Raw genomic sequence first — 24,574 nt, 5'->3', positions numbered from 1 at the left:
TGGCAAAATTCCTAAGGTGTCCTCCTAAAATCTCAGGGGAATAATCTGTCAAGGTTCTTTTATTTTCTCTTTAATTCTCATTCAGACAAAAGTGTTTCTCTCCTTACACAGACATTTATAAAATACTGCCTCCTCAACCACATCTGGCCAAATATAACATGTAGTTTTATAACACTCAAAATACTACGTGCCCTTTGATGTCTCAGAAGTCCTGCCACAGGTACAAATGCTTCAGGACACCAGCAGCCTGAGCAGTTCCTTAGAAAGCCTGCACAGGAAGCGACCGTGGTGGCCCTCTGCGGTTCACATCCGTGGCCCAGGTTCTCTTTTAAGTTGCTGTGGGCTTTGAACACAAAGCTTATTTCCCCCCTTTTTTTGGTAGGGGAATGGGAAAAGAAACAGGTGATTTAAAACAAAGAAAGGACACCAGGAAGTAAAGGGGAAAACACAAACTTACATGGAGCTTTGAAAGGCTGATGCTTACTAAAGAAGAGGAGAACACCTGTGATCCTTACCAGCAAGGGCTCCCATGACCCATACGGTCCTCAATTCGATGCCCACTGCCTGCAGTCTAGGGTCAGTCTATGGTTAGCTATTGCAGTAGATCAGTTGTTTCTAAGCATGGTCTGGACAACCCCTTATTTCCTTGAGTCGACTTGGGGGTTCATTACAAGAAACAAGCGTCCTGGAGTGGTTGTTCTAAGTGGGTTTGCTGTATTACTCACCCAACCAGACTGCCATCCCAGGTGCCAGCATGAGACATGAAATACCTGGACATCCCGGAGCCACATTCAGCAGGGACAATGCCTTGAGCTCTCTACTTGGAGAACAGGGACAGAGGACGGATCTGTTAATGACTCACAGAGGCAGAATGCTACGTCTTTGAAAGACGGAAGATGACTGCCTTCTCTTATGAGGATGCTCTCTATTCCACCTTTCAGTCCCTCTGCTTCCTCAAGTAGATCAAAGAAAGAAAAAGGTTCTTGAATCACACCCACACCACCATGAGACACCACCTGGCAAGCACAGGATGAGCATCTGCCATGGTTTGCCTGAAACGATCCAGGATTAGAGCACTGCAGGGTAACTACTAAGAATGCCCTCATTTGCTGTCAAGTGTCCCAGTTTGGATAACTAATTACATGACCACTCCATAGAAGGGCCGTAGTGAGATCCACCTGTAGTTCCTACGCAGTCACAATGTTTCATTCTTGCTCCCTTACCTCCTGGTTTAACCAAGACTGAGGAAACCAAGGGTTCAGAAGGTACTTCATTCTGGACTATTAAAAAGTTTCTCAATTTTAATCACAAGCTATCCACCTACGGTTACTGAATCAGTTTAGTAATGACCAACTTTAATAGATTCAGATTATATATTTTCATTTCTTCCCTTCAAAAGAAAAAAGAACAAAGCATTTTTACCAAGCAGGGGATGAGTGACAATAATACAAGAAACTGTGAAGATATAATATAATAGTTTTTTTCATTAGCAATCCAAAAACTACAAAACATAGAATATACAACTTAAAAATGGAAATACACATTAATGAAAAGTGGGGAACATGTCATATTAGCAATGCAAAAGACCAGCTTAAGCATAGTTTCCCTACCTCCACAATCAATCAAAAGGAAAGTGCCCTTTTCTCAAATATGCACAAAAATATTTCAGTCACTTCTAGGGAAAAATTAATCAAAACTGTTTGCTAATTCTATATTACAGCTTGTATTACTAATGGTTTACAAAACTTAAGCATCTTCTTACATTTAAAATTTACACCCTTTCCCAAACATTACACACTCATTCAATCCAGTCTGTCAAAAATAAAATTATTGCATTTCTGTAGGTATGAAATAATTATTGATATGTTATGAATCTCAAGGGATGCACATGTAAGATAGAGTGATCCGAATAGTGTCACAGGTTTGAAGTAGGCCAAGGGCTAAACAACAGGGAGAAACCACCTTTGCCTGGCACATTTTGTATTGATTTCTGCAATTCTTCTACTATTTCTAAAAGAACTCTAATTATACATTCCTTCATCCTAAAAAAAAAAAAATCTAAACTTTTCATATTTAAATTTGCTATCCACTTCTAGAATTCATTCCAATCTACCCAGCCCTGCCACTGGACAGGATCTTTCCTCCTGAATCCATGTGAGCCCCAAGTCCTGAGTCCAGCTGAGAGAAGTGGAGCAACAGGGACTCAGCAATGTGACCGCTTCTTCTCCATCCTCAGCGAGTCCTTCTGTCAGGAAGCACATTTTATGGTAGGCTGCACAATCCCAGAGACAGCTCTACGATGCAAATGAGAAAGGAAATGCTTAAATCTTAATTTTTCAAGCAATCAAGTCATCGTCCACTGCAACCCGTGTCTCCGAAGGCCTTCTGCAGTCCATGCTTTTAGCTGACACCTTCAGATAAGCCACGCTTCCGGGTACAGTTCCGAAACTAACAGCAATGGGAATCACGTCACCGTCTCCTTCCAAGTCACCTGTACAAAAAGCACCTACAGTCAGCGTCAGCCTCAGCTTGGAGCTTCCTAGTTCATGTCCAACAACTGCTTATCAGGTCGTTGCAGGATCCCCATGAGAGGGCAAAGGTGAGGATGGAGGAGAACCCAACTGCAGCTCTGGAAAGCGTTCCAGCAGCTACCCAGTGGTTCTTTGGTGTCATTCAGTGCTGCTGCTGCTGCTGCTGCCACTGTCCTCTTGCTTAGGGGAGGATGAGCTGTCTCGCACAGGCAGGAGGTCATAGTGGCACGGGATGTGGCTGTTCTTTGGGAGGTCGTATGGATCCTGAGTGAGGTGCCCGTTGTTACTGAACATTCCTTGTACAACACTCACGGTCGGTTCTATAATAATCAAGCACACATTAATTTTTTTTTAATTTATTTGACAGGTAGAATTACAGGCAGTGAGAGAGAGAGACAGAGAGAAAAGTCTTCCCTCTGCTGGTTCACTCCCCAAATGGCCGCCACGGCCAGCGCTGTGCCCATCCAAAGCCAGGAGCAGGTGCTTCCTTGTGGTCTCCCATGCTGGTGGGTGCAGGGGCCCCAGCACCTGGGCCAACCTCCACTGCCCTCCCAGGCCACAGCAGAGAGCTGGACTGGAAGAGGAGCAACTGGGACTAGAACCTGGTGCCCATATGGGATGCTGGTGCCACAGGCGGAGGATTAGCCTAGTGAGCCATGGCGCCGGCCCCAGCACACATTAATTTTAAGAAATGGAAAATCCGAAGAATATGGAATTTCTTATAAATATCAAATTCAAGAGGATCTTTTAATAAAAAATATAAGGGAATAAGACTTTTAAAAGCATCATTGTTTTATAATCACACAGCGTTTGTGCCTCTTTGGTTGTTAGATCAACTGACGCACACAAATCACACTCGGAGTAAAGAGATGACCATGTAGTGGAGAGGGTGGCACTCAGAGAATATTTTTAAAACCCTAGAAATGAGTCACTGTCTGGCAAACACCATGGGGATCATCTAGCCCAAACCCTTATTCAACAGCTGAGAAGACTGAGGTTCTTAAACATTAACTCAGATCCTGGAAACATTCCAGAAGCTCAAAGCTTTAGGACTCCAAACTCATTCTCAGTTGAGTTCTCATCCTACTGTGGTGCGCATACAGCACAATTTTAAAGGGAACCGTAACTGACTTTCCAAAACTAAATTTAGTATACTATGGTTTCCAGTTTAAAAACTGAATATATTAAAAATAAATTGTTATGTATGTAATTGACACATCTAAGGCATAAGTTATTAGTGTTAGCCCCTTCATTAGTAAGTAGTAGAGAACTTTTAAAAGTTAAAGTCACAGGGCCAGCGCCGCGGCTCACTAGGCTAATTCTCCGCCTGGCGGCGCTGGCACACCAGGTTCTAGTCCCGGTCGGGGTGCCGGATTCTGTCCCGGCTGCCCCTCTTCCAGGTCAGCTCTCCGCTGTGGCCCGGGAGTGCAGTGGAGGATGGCCCAGGTGCTTGGGCCCTGCACCCCATGGGAGACCAGGAGAAGCACCTGGCTCCTGCCTTCGGATCAATACGGTGCACCGGCCATTGGAGGGTGAACCAACGGCAAAGGAAGACCTTTCTCTCTGTCTCTCTCTCTCTCACTGTCCACTCTGCCTGTCAAAAAAAAAAAAAAGTTAAAGTCACAAATACTGGGAGAAAGAAAGAGAGATTAAAATATATAACCAGCTTGAATGTCTAGCCAATGGTGGTGTGGCTGTGGTATATTTTATCTTTTTCCAAATGGAACTCACAAGGGGAAATAAAAATAACTAATTTTAAACTGAGCTGTTATTAATTTGAATCAGATTCACATCTGAGAATATTATTGACATATTAGACAAGTTTAAAAGCAAAATGTTCCAATCCTGCTAAAAGTATTACATAATATAATAAGTACAATCAGGAAATGGAACCACCTGTTCAATTGAGTTGTATCATTGGTTTTGGCCAACTCAACATATTAGCTAATATGACACACATGCTATTCCATGTGTGCTAAAATACTTACTATGGTTACCAAACAAAAGACGGATGGCCAGGTGGAAGATAAGGAAAACTTCCAATTTTTCATATTTTCCCTAAAAAATCCATTCGACACCAATCAACGTGACCAGTGTAAACACAGGTTGCATCTAAAACATGAGACGTTGAAAATTATGTTTAAAACACACACACACAAAGCCGCCACATGGGGTTCTTTCTATGGTGGGGAGAACTCACCAACTTCATAGACGTTCTTGGTGGCTGTCGTAGAGCTGTTGATCTCAGCATACGGGGAGTCTCTGCGCGCTGGGGACTTCATCTCCACATAGCCACACTCTGAGTTTTTAGGGATAAGCACGGGTGGGTCTTTAATAGTGGCATACGGGTTCTCAGAACTGCTCAGGGAGCAGGTACTTGAATTATATTCCGAGTTCTTTCCCAGGTCTGTGAAGAGAGATGGAAGAAAAAAGCCAATGCTGTTTCACAGCACTTTCTGGAGACTGCTTGCGTGGGCGAGGTTTCCGTAATTCCACACACTGAACCTGTTAGGATACACTTTCCACTTCTGGTGGAGAGAATGTGTCATAAAGTGAGCCATGCATTAAGCTAATGTTAGCTCATAAGGTGAGTACCCATGCAATACCATGGATCTGATTTCATTTTGACGATCACATTCAAAGGTAATTAATTCCATTCTATTTTACTAATAGAAAAGCTACTAACTGAAACCTTTCAACCAAGCTGCTGAGGGCTGGGAGGAGCACAACAAGATGGTTTTGCTATAACAGACAGAAAGGCGTCTGTGATGTGAAGGAAGATTCCCTGAGCCACCCCCGGGCAGGCACCGCACGCCTTCGACGCATCCGCACAGACTTTGGTGCACACCTAATTCAGCTCCTCTCTCTGTTTTCCCTTCCATTTCCATTCTGACATTTCTCTCAGCGTAAGCCATATTCCTGCTCTAGGAAACAGGAGCATTTCCTCAGCAAACAGAAACCTCTCCTCCCTAAGACTAAGACTCTATTTTTAAAAAAGATTTATTTATTTATGTGGAAGCAGAATTACAGAGTGTGAGAGAGAGATCTTCCATCTGCTGGTTCACTCCCCAAATAGCTGCAACAGCCAGGGCTGGGCCAGGCTCAAGCCAAGAGCCAGGAGCTTCACCCAGGTCTCCCATGTGGGTGCAGGGGCCCAAGGACTTGAGCCATCCTCCACTGCTTACCCAGTTGTATTAGTAGGGAGCTGGATGGGAAGTGAAGCATCCAGGACTCGAACCCATGCCCATTTGGGATGCCAGCATTGCAGGTGGTGGCTTAACCCATTATGCCACAAGGGCATTCCAACATTTACACTGTAACAAATCCACTAATGGTTACTCTCCATGTCAGCTGACCATGTCTGGGCGTTTGGTGCAGTAGTTTACCACCCTAACAACTCCACATTTTCTCTACCTTGCAACTCTTGCTTATTTAAAAAATTATTTCACTCTGAGATTAAAAAAAAGTTAAAAATCGTGATTATCACACAGGTATTTCTCCAATTTGCACCATACCTTTTAGGGATTTTCCCATGTAGCTTCTGTCAAGTCCAAATGCACCTATGACAGAGAAAGGAAAAAGACACCCATTGAAAATGTAAAGTAATGAAAATTCATCCAACATTCCAAGGTCGTGGAGGAGCATCCCCCCCCCCCCCCCCCCCCCCCGCCGTGGACAATGACCAAGGCTGCAACCTTCCCAGCAGAGCAGCTGTGCCGGGTGTCTGCAGTGCTTAGAAGGAAACACACACACGGGACCCTCTCCCTGCTCAGTTGACTTTGGGAAAATCTGATCACCACAGGTAGTGACAGACGCACCGACGTGAGTCACTGTACTTGATGCTAGGCAGCATAGCAGAAACAGGAACTCACGCCTTTGCAAAGACGTTCCAAGACTGCTGGTTTTCAAGTAGTATTCCAAAAATGACCATGCAGTTGCTATCTCCACTCTACTCCCGTCTTTCTAAGACTGGCAGCTTCTGACACTGCTGACCACCACATTATACGCTGAAAGAAGTTGTTACCCATCTTTAATCAGCTTTGAACAACTTGATTTTTCCAGGCATGGGGCAGTAGTTACGTGTGAGCCTGGATGGACAACAACTTCCTTGTTTCAAAATGTCTGGCCCCTGTGTGGGGGAGGTCGGAGGTGAACAGGGGGAGCATTCGTGCTCACATTGGGAAAAATGAAGCAGAAGCAGACGTGAGAATCCAGCTGTCTTCATCGCGCCGGATGTGAATGACATTTATAAAAATGTAAAACACTGTGCATTTTTCTACATAGATAATCCAGCTTTGCCAGCACCATTTACTGAAGAGCTTCTCCTTTCTCCAGTATATGGGCTGGACACTGCCAAAAATCAGCTGGCACGGGGCCGGTGTTGTGTTGCAGCAGATGAAGCCACTGCCTGTGGTGATGCTGTCCCAGAGAGGTGCTGATCTGAGTCTCGGCTGCTCCACTTCTGATCCAGCTCCCTGCTAATGAGCTTGGGAAAGCAGTGGAGGATGGCCCAAGAGCTTGGACCCCTGCACCCACTTCAGAGACACAGATGAAGGTCTTGGCTCCTAGCTTTGGTCTGGCCCAGCTCAAGCCATTGTGGCCATTTAGGGAGTAAACCAGTGGATGGAAGATTCCTTTCTTTCTCTCTCTCTCTCTCTCTAACTCTGTGTTTCATACAAATAAATAAGTATTTTTAAAAAACCACTTGGCTATATGTACACAAATTAATTTCCCGGCTCTCTATCCTGTTCTACTGATATATGTGTTGGTTTTTATGCCAGTACCTTTTTTTTTTTTTTTTTTTTTTTGACAGGCAGAGTTAGGCAGTGAGAGAGAGAGAGAGAGAGAGAGAGAGAGAGAGAGAAAGGTCTTCCTTTTTCCGTTGGTTCACCTCCCAAGCAGCTACTATGGCCGGCGCATTGCAGCTGGCGCGCTGTGCTGATCTGAAGCCAGGAGGCAGGTGCTTCTCCTGGTCTCCCATGTGGGTGCAGGGCCCAAGCACCTGGGCCATCCTCCACTGCACTCCCTGGCCACAACCGAGAGCTGGACAGGAAGAGGAGCAACAGGGACAGAATCTGGCGCCCCAACCGGGACTAGAACCCGGGGTGCCAGCACCGCAGGCAGAGGATTAGTCTAGCAAGCCGTGGCGCTGGCCCATGTTGTCTTAATTAATTACCATAGCTTTTAGCATGCTTTTGTAGTATGGTTTGAATTCAGGTATTGTGGTGCTTCCAGCTTGTTATTTTATTTTATTTGCTTAGGATGCTTTGGCTATTCCTGGTCTTTCATGACATCACATGAATTTTAGGATTGCCTTTCCTAATTCTGCAAAGAATGTCACTGGTATTTTGATAGGGACTGCATTGAATCTGTAGATTGCTAATTAAGAATGATAGACTACCACAGTTTTAATGGTCTGTGGCTACTTTAAAATTTACTGTATGTGAGTGAAACTGACATCTTTTTGTTTGATTATTGTTTATAGCTCTTGCCTATATTCCTGTTGAACTATGGTCTTTTCTACTTTTTTTTGTTGAACTCTTTATTTAGTGGGACAATGAGCCTTTGACTATAATGTAAGTTAAAATGTGTTATCTCAAACATTTTTTGAAAAGGAAAGAAAAATGTATAATAGTGATTCTCTTTTCCCTGACACTTTTTTTGATTTTGGAAAATGCAGTTATTTTTCTTAACATACTTCATGTTCTCATGAAACGAGATTACTATTATTTCAAATAAATCAATAAGTAGTTTAAGAATAGTCTCAGTTTTATTGCCAAGATGGTAACTATGAATAGTTACTGCCCCCATCAACAGAAACTCCATGGGGCCCTCACTAATTTTCAGGGTGTACAGGGCTCCTGGTTCCGAAAGGTTTGAGACTCCTTGGTCTGCTCCTTCACTGTGGGCATCTAGAGCCCCTCCTGATAAAGACAAAGTATCTGAGCCGCGGCTTCTCTATGTGAAAAGACACCAAAGGGGAGGACACGCTGCAGCAGGGCTGGGTACCACGTCTCACACTTTACAGACTCTGAGGCCTTGCACAAGTTGCTGACCCCCTGACCACTGGGTTCCTCAGTGGTATCCTGGGGATGCTGACACAACGCCACATGGAAGAAAAGCTTCCAGCAGCGGCCATCCTTGTCCCTTTGCATCCAGTGCTGGCCCAAAGCAACCCAGGGTCTGTTCAGGAAATAAAGCAGGAAGGACGGCGGCCGGCCCACGTGGGTGTTCGGTGTTGTTCCGCTGATGCGTGTTTTCAGCAGACCCCCACAGCCCAGGAGCCCGGGGCTGTGTCCAGGGCGGGGAAGGTAAAGGCCTTGCTGGGACGTGGGCAGGAGCACTCACCGAGCTCGTTGAGGTACCCGCCATGCTTCCAGTCGGCCGGCAGCGTCCCGGTGCAGTCCACCATCGCGCCCCTTTTGCCAGGATTCACGTTTTTGAGATTCACAAACAGCTGATTGTTTTTTGACTGCTGGCAACATACAAACAAAGGCTTTAAACAAAGGGAGCCGAGCGTGACCCAGCACAGAGGTGCAGGGCTGGGGGAAAGCAAGTCCAGGGCACACACCAGGGATGGTCCCTAGAAGAAGCCGAGAGCAGGGACTGAGGCGATTGCTCCTGACCTGGTGGCACTGGGAGGGCAGCAGGAGCTCATGACCCAGGGCCCATTTATTCCTTGTGACCTCACCTCATTACACTCAGCCCCGCTGTGCCAGTTAGACCTTGCTGGGATTTCTATACATGGAACTTTGACTTGGGAAAAAAAAATGCATTCCTGGTCTGAGCTTCCCACCCAAAGCTCCAGGATCTTATGTGAGTCACGGGTGACGCTCTCCAGGCATGGCTGCGCTGATGGGGTGGTCTGCCTGCCTCCCTCCCGGAGTGTGTGTGTGTGTGTGTGTGTGTGAGAGAGAGAGAGAGAGAGAGAGAGAGAGAGAGAGAGAGAGAGAGGAGAGAGGAGAGAACAGATGCGGTGGCGGGAACGCGAGGCTGGGCAGAATGTCAGGGGCTCCATAACCCTGCTTCACTGTGATTAAAAGCTGGCTGCACCAATTTAATGACAACTGGATTCACTTCATTAGCCCGTGCTGTTTCTGAGAGAGAGCTGGAACCGCACAGGGGAGCCTGCAAAGACCACGTGGGAGGGAGAAATGCTTGGGATTTCAGAGCAGAGCCAGGAGGCTGGGAGGTGAGCCTTGGAGGTGAGCCTGGGATCTCCCACCACTCGGAGCTTCGGGTCTCTCGTTTAATCCTCCCTTTCATTCAAAGCACGGAAGCCAAGAGTGGTTAGCAAGGCTGGGCACACGCCAGTCCTGCTTTTACTCTGGGGACCATCGGTGACACGTCAGAAGTCCCAGCTGCACATGGTTCAACTCCAATCACCGGGTATTATTACGGCTGTGACTCAAGGCCAGGAGCCCAGGAAAGGGTGCTAGAAGCCGGGTGGCGAGGAAAGACAGAGCTGGCAACTCTACCCAGGGTCCGTGCGGCTACAGGCCTCCGTGACGCAGGGTTAAAGCGGCGTCACGCAGCGCCAGGAACGTTTTTCCAGGGCGTGTGATGGAAACGGCGCAGGCTGCACAGACAGGGGCGCCTGACTCACTCACGGGCAGCAGTTACATGGCAGAGACTCCTGCTCCTTGGGGTTTTTGTCAGCCAACTTGAGAGCCTGAGACACACCCAGAGGGCACTGCCTGGAGGGACCGTCAGTAGCAGGAAAGTGTCTGGAACAGCGGCGGCGGCCCTCCATGAACGCGCGTGCCTGCCCCTCTGCCCTGCCCACCGTCCAGCACCCGAGCACGCCCCCTCACCTTGGCCATGGTCATGCGGTCCCTGTTGTTGACGTGCGGGGACGTGGCGCACTGCGTCAGCGTGTGGTAGCTGGGATTGGTGAAGTAGTGACTGTTCCCCGCGCCGCCCGTGCTGTGGGGCAGGGTTTCTGTGGGAGAAGCAGCCGGTTACCACACATACACCCTTTCAACTCCTGCCTTTCTGGGCTCAAGCCAGAGGATGGAAGCTCAGGCCCGACCCCAAGTGCTTGAGCCATCACCTGCTGCCTCTCAGGTGCGCGTTAGCAGGAATCTGGCTTGGAAGCAGAGCTGGGATGAAAGCCCAGGCCCTCTGATACCGGCTGGAGGCAGTCCCAGTGGCATGGTAACCTCTGAGCCAACTGCCTGCCCCCTCTTTCTGTAAACGCATGAGCTCCTCTCCCAGTCCTCTGCACTGAAAATGTACTGCTAGGTGCATCAGCTGCTGTGCTGATGGCCTTAGGGTGCTGGTATCCATGAGCAGCCAACCAGCCTGCCGGCTTCTGCAACTGCCCACAAGTCAGTGCAGACTTCCAGTTTTCCATCTGTCTAAAGATGACTTCTTCTGGGGGCTGACTGTCACTTAAGTTTTGTTTTTCTAAATTTCATGGGTACTTGGGACAGAAAGGAAGATTCAAAAAGCTTTCTTAAAGGACTGCCCTGGCTCTTGCTAACGCCACAAAACCCCGATGTTGTTATGTAGCTCGGTGGCCCTCGAGGCCAGAGGTCCCTGTGGAAAGCTCTGGAGCTCAAGAGGCAGAGCCCGGTCGCTGCCCCCATGTGCTCCTGAGCTTGGTGCACTTCAGCGCTCTTGTCCATCGCTCCGCCTCACCTGGGACAGAAGCTGGGACTAGACACGCCTCTTCCTGATGGCAACTTCCTAAATCTAAAGCAACCACACAACGAGCCCAACTTTGAAACCCTCCTAGAAAACCACAGGGTGATGATTTTACAATCACTGAGATCACAACAAAACACTGTGACCATTCACAACCTTTCAGAACACACAGTTCTCTCTGAGAGGACAGACAGACATGCAGACAGCACAGTCACACCCCCAGGGCCAAGGGACCGGGCGAGACATCCAGGCCAGGGAGCGCCAGGCCGCTCACCGGAGACGGTGTAATCCGCATTGATGACCCGCATGGCCGGGGTGTAGGTAACGGCGGGCATGCTCGGCTCCTTCCCCTTCTGCTTGTGTCTGTAAATCACGAACAACCCCAGGAGGAAGAGGACCACGAGCACCAGGATGACGATGCCCGCGATGGCTCCGATCTGGTAGGAATCAGCAGGCAGTGCGGTACTGGTTCGGCTTAGGCTGTTCAGATTTCCAACGATGATCACTCCGGCTGGAGAAAGGAGAAGCAGCTCACAGCGTCAGGACAGCCGCTGCACGTGGGCTTGCCCTCTGCCAGCAGAAATCCCCGGCCCGGCTAAGGCCTGGGTATTTCCAGTTTGTCAAATGTTAACTGGGAGGCTTCTGGGAACAGAGCAGGAAGGAAAGACAAGCATTCCTTGTTTTCAGAAGCCTGTGGCTGGTGTGTGCCTGGACAAAGGATTTACTGAATCCAAAGACTCAGCAGTAGGGGTTGGGAGCTCTCAGACATTTCATATTAAACATTTAGACTGGCAGTTAACCTGAGGTGACAACTTACCTAGCTTTGATTTGTTACTCAGCACTGAGTTTATGGGAGACAAATCCTACATGTCCCAACTGTCTAATCCTGTGTCTGTCCTTAGCTTTTCAAAGAGTAGATTCCTCCCAAGCAAGCTTAATGCCGTTACAAACACTGTCCAGGAACTAATTTTGATGGACCATCTCCCTCAGAAAATGGTGTTCTGCACAGTCATTTCTGCATAACAGATACGTGATGCTATCACCCTACAACCTCACTCACGAAGCTCCAAATTCCACATTTGACACAGCTCCCTCCTGGCCCCTTAAGGGAGGATGCTAAAGGTACGAATGAAGAGTCAAGAAATCTGGCATCTGAGCCGAAAGCACCCACAGACCCTGAGCTTCCCCGCAGGCTTCTCAGGATGTGTTTCTCATCTGTAAATGAGGCAGCTGCCTCCGTTGTAGCTGCTTTTAGCACAATTACATGCTCCAGGGATTTTAGGATTTTCAAAGCCAGACCTCCTCTCAAACAGTCTGCCTGGAAACACAGAACACTGGGGCCAGTGCAGTAAGAAGACAATGTGCCTGTAATAGGATGTGATCATGAAATATAACATCTCATTGCTGTGACAGCCACATGTAAACCGTGAGCATGAAAAGCTATTTTATGAAAGAAATTAAATGTTGCAATTGCGAATATTTATGTGCTCTGTAGTCTAAGGTGAGTCCACCTCCAACAGTGAATCAACTTGAAATTTATTTATTTATTTATTTGCAAGGCAGAAGACAGAGAGAGAAAGATAGCAAGGGAGAAAGAGACACCGAGAGTTCACATCCACTGGTTCTTTCCCAAATGTCCACAACGGCTGAGGCTGGGCTGGGCTGACGCCTACAGCCAGGAACTCAGTGCCGGACCTCCATGTGGGGTGGACAAATATTTACAGACTTTTGCAGCTTATTTGCTTCCTGTCATCCCAAGAGTGCAGCCTTGGTATGCCTCAGAACCACCACAGACACCTTCTCAAAGGCCTATCCACCCTATAATCAGAATTACGCAACTGGGACTATGTATATGACAGGTTTTCCCAAGAGATTATGATATGCACTCTAGTTAAAAACCATAGATGCCTTTGGAAATTTATGTTTATTACATAAAAGTTAAAAAAAACTATATATGCAAATTTTTTGAAATGCTCAACATATGCGTGCCTACCATATGACTCAAATATTCTGCTTTTAGGTATTTACCCAAGAGAAATGAAAATACAGACCACAAAATGACTTGTACACAATGGTCCATAGATTTCTCTGTAGTAGTCAAAAAATGGATACAATGCAAACATTCATCTATAGAAGGAGGGCTCAACAAATTATGGTGTATCCATTCATTGGAATATTACTCAGCAATGAAAAGAACTCAATGACTGACATACACAATGATACAGTACAATCTCAGAATAACTGTAGTAAGTAAATAAAGCCAGACCCAAAGAAAGAATACAATGTGAGTCCATTTAAATGGAATTCTACAAAATGCAAACTAGTTTTATAATAACAGAGAGCAGACTAGTGAATGCCTGGGGTCTAAGGGGAAGTGGCGTGGAAAGGTATGTAGAATGTACAGAATGATGGATGTTGTCTTTTTAATGGTGATATCATCATTGCTTACATGCTCCAGATTTTATCAAGTTACATACTTTAAATATGTATTTTTTATGTTAATTATGCTGCAGTAAAGCTAAAAAACATCATAGGCTTAGGAGCTTTGGAATAAGAGAGATCTGGCATCAAAACTAAGATACATCCTCTCTAACAGCTCTGTGGCCTTCGGGAAATTATTTTAGCTCTTTAACTTTGGCTTCTTTATCTGTAGGACAGGAACACTGAGGCACTCACCTAGCAAGTGATGCCATGCAGAGCTGTGACGGGGATTATACTAGACAACCCACATGACCAATGGGTGGTGCATGGTGGTACATGATGGTCACATAACAACAGGGGATAGTGAGCGTTTGCTAGCACGCTTACCTTGATCACATCGTGCCCCCTTCCATCCTGGGCTGCAGTAACAGGTCCCGGTGATGTGGTCGCAGGTGGAGTTGTTCAGACAGTCACATATCTGGCGACAGCCATAGCCATATGTTCCTGCAGGACACTCTGGAAAAGGAGGTCAGGCCCAATGTAGCCTCCCGGTCCTGGGGAGCTGAAGCAAGGCTCTCTCTTACTGGGTGGGGAGCCCTTTCAAGGAACAGCTGTTCAGACAGGCTTATGGTGCCCAGGGTGTCTCAGAGCTGGACTGCGCTCTCTGAGTCACAGAGGGACTCACAGTCCGGCCTGCATAAGTTGCTGAACATTACATTTCTCGACACCTCCAGCTGCTGCATACCCGCCTCCCTGATGCATACACAGGGTGTCTGCAGGACAATCACGCAGCGCTAGTTGCAGTGACTCCACCAGACAGCACTGCAGGCTGCAAGAGGTCTACACTACAAAGCACAAACTAGAGATGCTTCCTTGTGATCATAACACGTTGTACTGCAGGCTCAGGGAGCACCCCAAAGACATATTCTCTCTCGGATTAGCTGTGAGGAGGAGAAGATGGGGAGGGCAAGTTCTGCTAATTTTGTAGGTAAGAACTTCATGAACCTGGGAATGGTTCAAACTTCGGATTTGCAGGACGGTCTTATAAGAGTTGGGCATGGATTTCAGAGTGTGAAATCTTCCTGGCGGAATACCGCTGAGTGAGCAGCAGGGGGCAATGTGCTATTGTTATTAATCAGAGTTCTCTGGCAAACACAGGGTTTCTGTTTACAAATGTGCACCGGGAGAAGTTTTCAAAAATAGGGACGTTTTAATTTGATGCTCAGTGTAATCATGGGAGCACTTAAAAGGTTTTCGCTTAATAAGACCTCAACCAGTCCCCTGGCATTCAAGCAAAAGTCAGCGTTGAGCCGACTCTGGTTCTGTGCCTATGTTGAAGTATTTGGACTCATTCACATAATATTTATGCATGCAAGTGGGTGTGCAAGTAGCTGTGTGACTCACTGTCTGTTTCATGAATAAAGGAACGAGCAACACAAAACTATGACTGGGTTGTCTTAGTCTTGAGCTGATTACTGAAAGTTGCTCTTGTTGTAATCGCTAGGGGGAAGACATCCCAAGAAGCCCTAGACTGTAGCGCCTAAGACTGAGACCACTTGGCTGCCAGGGGGGACTGAGGTGGTGGTGTGGTAGAGGGGAAGGGGCGCTCACTGCCAATGTCCTGACGGCCGATGTCCCTGTCCAGGCCATGCTGCCCTGCAGCTGGGGAAACTTTGCTGCCTCCTTCCCTAGAATATACACCCTGTACCATTTCCTGCCTACAGGGGGTGGGGAGGGTGGGAGTTTCCCATAAGACAGTGAGCCCCGTGCAGTGCCAAGTCCTTCTTTATCCACCTCAAATATTCAGTGAAAGTTACGGAGGACACGAAGCACACACTCATGTGAAATACTCACTTGAAGATCTTATAACCCTGTGAGCAGATGCAGAGCTGCAGGGGTCGAAATGCACAGCCAAGGATGAGGAGGTCTGACGTGCAAATTTTCCTCAAATGGGATTTCCAAATAAAAATTAAGGCAGTAAGTTCCCTTGAAGGTTATTACATCCAGCAAGAAGTAGTTAGTGGAAGCAGGACAAAAGTACTCTCTAGGGAAGCCTATAGGGTGGCAATGTTTGCATGTTTGACCCTGCATCGGCAACAGGCAGGCCCTGGGACCCCAGCCCTGCTCCCCACCTAACATCTTGTCCTCCAAGGGGGATCCTGAGTCCCACCTTGGCCAGAGAGAAAGCTTAGCTGGCTGCTTTAAAGCTCTGAGCAGCCACGTTCCAAAAATAAGGAGGAGAGGAAGGGAGAGGCAGAAAGAAGAGAATGGAAAACTTGAATTCTGTCTCCATTCCTGCAGGCACACCTCTTCCACCCAGAGCCAGCGATGACCCCAGGGAGGCCAGTCTCTGGGAAGGGCAGTCACCAGCCATCAGCTCAGTCTGCTTAAAAATGGGAACTTCTGCCTTCATGTTTTCAGGCATCTAGCAACACGGCTTCTAGGGAAACACAAACTGCCTGGTTTCGGGCTGTGCCCTCGTACTCACTCTGTTCACAGTGTCTCCCCATGAATCCAGTGCGGCAAGTGCACTGCCCAGAGATGTGGTCACAGTCGGCTCCGTTTTGACACTGGCATATCAAGGCACAGTCCTTGCCATAAAAGCCCAGAGGGCATCCTGTGTGAGGAGGGAAGGTAGCAGGAGTCAAGAGGTGCTGGGGAGAAACACGGCTTGCACACCCAACAGATTTATGTTTAAACTTGAAAGAAGCTGAGTCCCTAGGGAATCAAGACAGTAGTGCATATCTCAGCTTGCCACGGGGTTTCTTTGATGTCCCAAGGCAGGATTCTTGCAAGGAGGGTGTAACTCATAAGTAGCAGAGAGAAGAATTCCAGACCTGTCAGCGGAACCATCACTAGTATCCCTGGAGGCACAACTACATCTATCAAAGCTTCCCTTTAGCCTGTAGATGTACTTAGCACTTCCCCTCATCCTTTCACTCAACTACTAGAATCCTGGACTCGGATCCCAGGACTCAAATGGGTACATCACATTAAAATCATCTCTAGGAGCCAGCATTTGACTTACTGGTTAAGTGCTCATAACCCACACCAGAGTTCCTGGGTTCAAGTCCCAGCTCTGGCTCTTCCTCCAGTGCAGAACCAGGGAAGCACTGGTGACAAGGTTTCTGTCACCTGTGTGGAAGACCTGGCTGGAGTTCCTGGCTCCCAGCTTCAGTCTATACCAGGTCAGGCCACTGGGGGCCTTTGGGAGAGTAACTAAAGATGGGAACCTTTTCCTGCCTCTCAAATAAACAAATAAAAATAAAATTATGAATATGGTTTTACTTCTAGTACAGAACACCTCCAACTCTGTGGCTAGCCTTGTATACATCTATTACTAACTTGGACAACATTATTACCTTCACTGAAGATATACAGTAGAAGGCTTAACTTGAAGCAAAACACCTGAGGGTGGGCATTTGAACACTGGTTAAGAGGTTGCTTGGGATGCCTGAATCCCATACTGGAGTGCTTGGTTCAGGGTCTCGACTCTGCTTCCAAGTCCAGCTTCCTCATAATGTGCACCCTGGTAGGCAGCAGTGATGGTTCAAGTGCTCGGATCATCCAGGTAGGAAACCCAGACTGAGTTCCAGGCTGACTCCACGTTCAGCCCTGGCAGTGATGGGCATCTGGGGAGTGAATCAGTCTCTCTCACTCTGCCTGTATCTCTTTGCTTTGACATGAAAATAAATCAAATAAAATACAATAAAATAAAAACAAATCCTTGTACTTTCCAGGTGTTTTCAAAACAGCAATAAGCTTTCACATGGCTGTATGATTTCCAGGTCTTGGACCTCGGGGGTCCCCAGGCTGAAGACAAACACGAGCTCTGCCACCTCTCCTGGGCCAGCAGCCGCCGTGCACACAGATTTCAGGGTTCTCCGGGGTAACAAAAGTTTCCAGGCAGGCTGATTCAGTGCCAAATATCACATGTGCCTTTCTCTTATTTTCCTCTTTTCTTAGGGTGAGGTTTAACGAAAGCCCACTTCTCACAAAGCACAGGGAATCACAGGCACCAGCTCACAGTGACGGCTCCCTGTCAGGTGTTTGTTCAGCACCTCCTCTGCACCACATGTTTCCATGCATTCTTTTCATCTTCACAACAGCCCAGAAACACAGGGATGGAAATTCCCATCCAACAGATAGGAACTAAGCCCTGAGAGTCCCAAATCCCACAGCCAGCCAATGGCAGGATGGCAGGACCATGGCGCAGATGCAGGAAGTGTGGCTCTAGACCCCACGTTACTCCTGCCACTACCACTTCAATAGGCGATCTGTTTGAAGAAGGCTCGAATTCAGATTTATAAGTAACATCTTCCCAGGGCTCTCCTTAAGGAGTTCACAGATCCTCACTGATACACAACCAGCCATGCTTAGAGCAACCTCCTCCTCGCTGGGGCTCCCTTTCAACTGCTGGTTCATTCAATGTCCACATTCCCTTTGTTCACCCTATTCTCTAACTATGTTTGCTAATTAGTATTACATAAGAATTGTCTACTTTCTGACCCATTTTCCTTCTCAGCTAATTGCTATGACTTTAAATTATTAATGACTATCACTCATAACCATAATATATGACTTGTCCCCTTTACTCAGCTGAAGGCACGAGGCCAGAGAATTATTTTTTCCCAATGGTTCTCAGCTATGGAGTAATGTGCACGTACGTCCAATGATGCAGAGTGCTAATGGAACAAAAATGCTTAGGATCTAACAGTATACGAAATAGAAAGTAACAGGAGCACTGGTTCTCAGAGCATGGACCTGGGCTGGCATGACCACCTGTGGACAGAAATGCAAGTTCTCAGGTCTCCGCCCAGATGTACCCAATCAGACGCACTTTGGGTGACAACCGTATTCTTTGCTTGTGGAGCCTTCTGGGTGATTCTGAAGCTTGCTGAAGTCTGAAAACCACGGAACGCCACCTTCTCCAAGAACATGCATTTAGTCAGGCAGTGCTTACTCTCTTGACGACCTTTCTCATCTCCATCACCTACTACCCTACACCCTGTGCTGTTAAATTAAATCACAGGGAATCCGAGCCACGTGTGTAGGATCTGCTTAAAGGAGAGAAGAGAAGGCGACTGCACCCAGCACACAGCACTGCTCCACCTCAGTGTCCTGATATGACCTAGGGACAGAACACTTGGAGTGCGGTAGCTCTTGACCTCTCAGAGGAACTTAGATCCCACGGGGTGGTTGGGTAGATGGAGCACTGCTATGCCAGGGAGCCTTGGTGAGCTCAGATGGGGCAGCCGCAGGGTGAGGCTGTTTCATTCACGGGCGAGGCTCCCCAGGGAGGCTTGGCAGGCTCTCACTTACTCTGAGTGCAGTAGAGCCCGGTCCAGCCAGGTGTGCACTTGCATTCCCCATCATAGGCGCTGCAGAAGGCCCCATTGTGGCAGTTGCACGTGTGGATACAGTTCGGGCCCCAGTGGGCAGGTGGACACGCTGAAACCAGAAGTGTGGAGAGAGTGTTAGAGTTCTGAGGACAGCCCCAAGTGGAGAGAACTCTGTCCGCTTCTACACATCTCCTGGCATGGGAGGGGTTAGCAGCATGTGTCATAGCTAGGAAAGCACACTGCTGCAGATTGAGCATTAAAATACGGACAGCAAGACTGACTGAAACTACAGCCATAAATACTGACACCCGCATTTACTTATCTGTACAACAGGGTGGCTGGAACAAGAGTCACCTCAAATACTAAACAAACGCATATTCAACACCTACCACATGTCTAACACTATTACCCGCACAGAAGAGATAGCAAAAGACAAGAAAAAATCTGATCTACCCTCTGGAAGCTTATATTTAATAGAGGAAGCAGCAAACCATCAACCAACCAACCAACTGCACAAAAATAAATGGTAGTAAATGCTATGGGAAAGAAACACAGGGTTAAGGAAGATTAAGGAGCAAATGAGAGCTACTCCTTTAAGAAAGGCTTCCTTCAGAAAGGACATTTGAGCAGAGATCAGAGGAGGAAAATGATTTGCCTCAACAGAGATTAAGGGACTCGAGGTCATGTAATTCCCGTCTTTGATTTCCAAATCCTGCACTTGTCACTCTGCTCCCGAGTTCTCACTACTGGCGTGTTGGAAATGTTAAGGTTCCCACTTGTACATAAGAATTGTTTACTCAGAAAAGCTCTTAACTTGGAGAGGCAAAACATAACAGAATAAAAGCTGCATTTTCCACTGCAGCCAATGGAAAAGCAATCAGAAAGTTGGATAAAGAATCTGGCAAATCATAAGTTCACCCCCCAAATGGCCGCTATGGCCGGCGTGCTGCGGCTGGCGCTCTGTGCCGATCCGAAGCCAGGAGCCAGGCGCTTCTCCTGGCCTCCCATGTGGGTGCAGGGCCCAAGCACTTGGGCCATCCTCCACTGCACTCCCGGGCCACAGCAGAGAGCTGGACTGGAAGAGGAGCAACTGGGACAGAATCCAGTGCCCCGACCGGGACTAGAACCCAGGGTGCCGATGCCACAGGCAGAGGATTAGCCTAGTGAGCCATGATGCCGACAGATTTATAAAAAATACTGTTGGTGCTTACGACTGCTTCAGGAACATGACAGCTTAAAAGAAGAAGCACCAGTAATTCCCAAAGGAATTCCCAGGAGGCCACATAGACCCATAAATGCAATAAATAAATCTGAAGTAATTTAAAAAGTAAAAAAAAAAAAAATTCTCCTAAACAATGGTGCCATTTTTATCTAAGGGCAAAGAGTAACATTAATAGCTGACACTTGAGGACTGGAGTGAACATTAAAATGAATTCCCTACTGACAGCACCCTCATTTCACAGAGGAAGAAACCATGGTCAAAAGAAGATTAGTAGCGTTTGTCCAAGGTCACACAGACTAACAGTAGGATGTGTTATGTGTTATTAGGTAAATACAGCTTTTCTCCTTTAGGTCCACAGCCAAGGCTCAGGGTGACAACAACAGAAATATCCAGTCTACATGATACTCGGTGGGGCATTCTCTCTCGGGCTGAAACAACCTATTTCTTAGATGATGTTTAACAATGTGTGTAAATCTTTTTACATCTATATTTTCTTTTTTATTTGACAGATAGAGTTAGACAGTGAGAGAGAGAGAGAGACAGAGAGAAAGGTCTTCCTTCCATTGGTTCACTCCCCAAATGGCCACTACGGGCGGCGCTGCGCTGATCCGAAGCCAGGAGCCAGGTGCTTCTCCTGGTCTCCCACGTGGGTGCAGGGCCCAAGCACTTGGGCCATCCTCCACTGCCTTCCCGGGCCACAGCAGAGAGCTGGACTGGAAGAGCAGCATCCTGGACTTGAACCCGGAGCCCATATGGGATGCCGGTGCTGCAGGCGGAGGATTAACCAAGTGAGCCATGGCGCACTGGCCCCCTATATCTATATTTTCTAAAGTAACCCACTTGCACTAGGTCTTACTCCCTATATTGGTTATGACTAGAAAATGGGACTAAATATCATTCAATGTTTATACCCTCAATGGTTACTGTAGAGACAGGAACTGAAAACATTATTTTACCATGGATACCTGCCTCTCTAAAAGTACCACTTAGGTTTTCTAACTCTCTCTTTCCACTGGATGGATTTGTCTCTTTTAGACAGGCTGACAATTGCCAGGAGGAGATATTAAGATGGCTCCACAGAGTCCGTATGGGAATCAGTGAAATCAATGGTCCCCATGAGAAGCAAAGCTTTTGCCAAAAAAATCAGCTTCCTCTGGGGTGATTATGAGGGCAGGCAACACTAGAGTCTCCATTCACAGTAGTGTTCCCATTTTCATTCCGTGCAGCACATTCTTCTCCAAATGAGGAAGTGACCAACTTCCAAAAGAAAGAGTAATTCAACAAGGAGCAAAATACATCAATCATTTTATGACAATAATCTGAGGTCTTTTTCCCTCTCCAGACCCAGCCTTTGAGTATCTGGCCCTTGATCTGTGCCAGTGTGGATCAGAGTTCTTGTAACACTTGTATATTCAGATTAGCTATGGTTACCTCTGAAGTGATGTCCCCAAAATGCAGTGAAACACATACCAAAGAATTCTATCTAATAACACTTCCTTCATCAAAGAGCTCCACTTCCAAGATCTATTCGCTTTGTTTCTTTACCCCTCAGAAATGGGGTACAGCTTGAATCACTCCAGAAATAAACCACATTCAGGAAAAATAGTCATCAGACACAAATATATTCATATTGCTCACTCCATAACATTTGCAGGTTGACTGCAACTTTGAAGTCTGAATTAAATGGCCAGAAAACCACCATGTAAAATCAGTATATCATTACTTTTCGATTTCTTTTATATGTATGATGGTTAGATGCAATATAAATTGAGTATGTGCCATGCAATTCATCACGTATGGAACCACATTACCCTCATACGTAACATATGCTATTTACTGCTCAAAATTGAAATACTTTCAGATTAGTCAATGACTTACGGTCACTGAATGACATGGCTAATTGGCTTATTTAAAAGTCTCCGACATAGTCCCACGTGAGGTCACACAACCTCTTTCTGAAATACAGAGGCGTGGGAGGCACCTGAGGGAAAGCGAGGTGGAGCAGAGTATGGAAGGAGAAGTTGGGGGGAAGCCAGCTCAGGAGGCCAGAATGCTTTAAAGTCTGCATCTCTCTCTTTTTTTTTTTTTTTTTTTTTTTTTTTTTGACAGGCAGAGTGGACAGTGAGAGAGAGACAGAGAGAAAGGTCTTCCTTCTGCTGTTGGTTCACCCTCCAATGGCCGCCGCGGCTGGCGCACTACGGCCAGCGCACTGCGCTGATCCGAAGGCAGGAGCCAGGTGCTTCTCCTGGTCTCCCATGCGGGTGCAGGGCCCAAGTACTTGGGCCATCCTCCACTGCACTCCCTGGCCACAGCAGAGAGCTGGCCTGGAAGAGGGGCAACCCGGACAGAACCGGCGCCCTGACCGGGACTAGAACCTGGTGTGCCAGCGCCGCTAGGTGGAGGATTAGCCTATTGAGCTGCGGCCCTGGCCTAAGGTCTGCATCTCATAAGCTCTACACAATTAACTCTCGAGACCAATGCCAGAACAAAAAGATGCACTTCCCAACGTATCTACTTTGATTTCAATGGATAGTGAGTCATCAAAATGTGAATATGTAAAATGTTACATATCTATGTTCTTCCCAAGACACTATGTGGGTTTAAATATAGGACCATGGCATACAGCTAGAATAGAAAGAATTCCAAAACTAGAAGGCATCTTAGAATTAGTCTTATATGCTATCCGGGTTATATAAACACCAAACTACAACCTTAAAGGATTTGAAAACAAGCACGTAAGAATGGTTGATCAGTTGTCCTCAAGCAAGACTTACGTTGAGAGCAGTCACTGCCGATCCATCCCGGGTAACACTGACATGATCTGTCAATGGGATTACAGGTTCCATTGTTGGTGCATGTACAAATTCCTGCACAGTTTTTTCCAAATCTGCCACTGGGACACACTGTAGGTGTGAGTAAGTTATAGGTCAGTAACTGTCAATCACAGTGCATTTCACAGGACCCCGGATGTTTGGGACAGGAAATGACTTTAAGGGTGCCCTCTGCCTGCATAGCAGAGGCCTCTGCTGGACAGCACCGCTCATCTTGAATGGCTTAATTTTTACAAACACCTGAAGCCAACGACCCTTAGGAAGACATCACAAAGCAGGAGACATTATTACTTTTCCAGAAATCTGTCTTCAGGGCTTCCTGCTAGGATGGTCAAAATCCTTCCTGTTAGAGATTTTTCATGGGAAGATGTATCCAAATAAAACTGAAAGGGAGCACAGCTCAGAGAAGAAAGACAGGTGCTGGCCTGGGAAGCCAGCTTTTCCAGGACTCAGACTTGCATTTGCAGAAACTACTGACACAGCACAGCACAGGGAGTGGAGCGCTGAGAATTTGCCCTTGGGGAGGCCAGAAGGGAAGCCTACAGGTGGACTCCATGGGCTCAGGCATCCCATCCTTACGAATTTTTTGAAATTCTGCCCACCTTACCTTCGTTACAGAGGGCGCCAGTGAAGCCTGGCAGGCAGTCACACAGGCCTGTGATGTGGTGGCAGGGGCCGCTGCTGTGGACACACTGTGGGCACGTTTGGCTGCAGCGGTGCCCGTAGAAACCAGGGGAACAGACTGGAACAGAACGGAAGTGGACAGTTACCGTTGTGGGATGCATTGCTCCGGATTCTACATCAGGGTCTAGGTCAAGCTCGGGAGGAGAATTAAAAACCCTAAAAAAAAGATCCTGAGGATTTCCCAGGTATAAAATCAGAAGGACAAAAGGAACAAGGGTATCCTGCATTCCCTGAGGGCAAACCAATGTCTTCCTCCTTTTCATTTTCCCATTTAATAGGCTCCAATTAGCTCAAGGCTTGGCACAGGGCAGGGGGAGGAGCTCAAGATTTTCTGTTGATTGAATACAAGAATGAAGAAAATGAAAGGCCAAATACTAACAAGCCCCAAGCAAGTGCTCTCAGGCCATTCGCTGAACCTCTATTCTGTAAGAGCTTTTCCTGGCAATAAATAGATCTAGTGTTCAAATTAGGGGACTTTTCTCCTCTGTGCAGTCCAGGTGAACGATTGCAACTGAAAAGCGAATAAGCAAAACACTTCTTTGCTTAGATTCCCTGGCGGACACTGTCTGGATTTAAATAAAGGACAATGCATGGACTTCTTGATGGGAATAAAGGACAATTGCAAAAAAAAAAAAAAAATCAGGATAGTACACCTTAGAATCGATCACAACTTTCTTCTTGATTGCATTTACTCAAAAACTTAGCAAAGTTTTACGGGTCATTTTCCAACTCAAAGTCTACTGCCCAATGTCAACAGTACCCATTTTTAACTTCTCAGTTCTATTTCCCCAAGTATGATTTGCCTCAAGGTTTGGCTGATGTTGACTCTGGTAATTAAGGTAAGGCCAATGCCAAGTTGCTGAATAAAATAGTTACAGGTCAACGCATTTCTGG

The 24,574-nt window shown here is 47.0% G+C and overlaps 1 protein-coding gene across 2 annotated transcripts in view; it reads right to left on the bottom strand.

Annotated features, from left to right (window-relative positions):
- Nucleotides 1-1,359: 1,359 nt before the first annotated feature.
- Nucleotides 1,360-24,574, bottom strand: part of MEGF10 (multiple EGF like domains 10) — a 171,589-nt gene continuing 148,374 nt past the window's right edge. Inside the window, exons 15-25 of one of the 2 annotated variants that reach the window (XM_051844159.2) lie at nt 23,604-23,738; nt 22,940-23,068; nt 18,924-19,052; nt 16,090-16,218; nt 13,989-14,117; nt 11,455-11,691; nt 10,346-10,473; nt 8,880-9,006; nt 6,047-6,091; nt 4,732-4,938; nt 1,360-2,851 (exon numbers count right to left, since the gene is read on the bottom strand). In XM_051844159.2, the coding sequence (XP_051700119.2) occupies nt 2,670-2,851; nt 4,732-4,938; nt 6,047-6,091; nt 8,880-9,006; nt 10,346-10,473; nt 11,455-11,691; nt 13,989-14,117; nt 16,090-16,218; nt 18,924-19,052; nt 22,940-23,068; nt 23,604-23,738 (1,577 nt within the window). In that variant the 3' untranslated portion in view covers nt 1,360-2,669. The remainder of the gene's footprint in view (nt 2,852-4,731; nt 4,939-6,046; nt 6,092-8,879; nt 9,007-10,345; nt 10,474-11,454; nt 11,692-13,988; nt 14,118-16,089; nt 16,219-18,923; nt 19,053-22,939; nt 23,069-23,603; nt 23,739-24,574) is intronic. The other variant, XM_002710085.5, reaches the window with a different exon arrangement.

Source organism: Oryctolagus cuniculus, chromosome 6 (assembly GCF_964237555.1).
Source record: "Oryctolagus cuniculus chromosome 6, mOryCun1.1, whole genome shotgun sequence".
In the NCBI taxonomy this organism is placed as follows: Eukaryota; Metazoa; Chordata; class Mammalia; order Lagomorpha; family Leporidae; genus Oryctolagus; species Oryctolagus cuniculus.
Note: the sequence above shows the minus strand (reverse complement) of the source record. Positions and strands in the feature narration are given on the sequence as shown.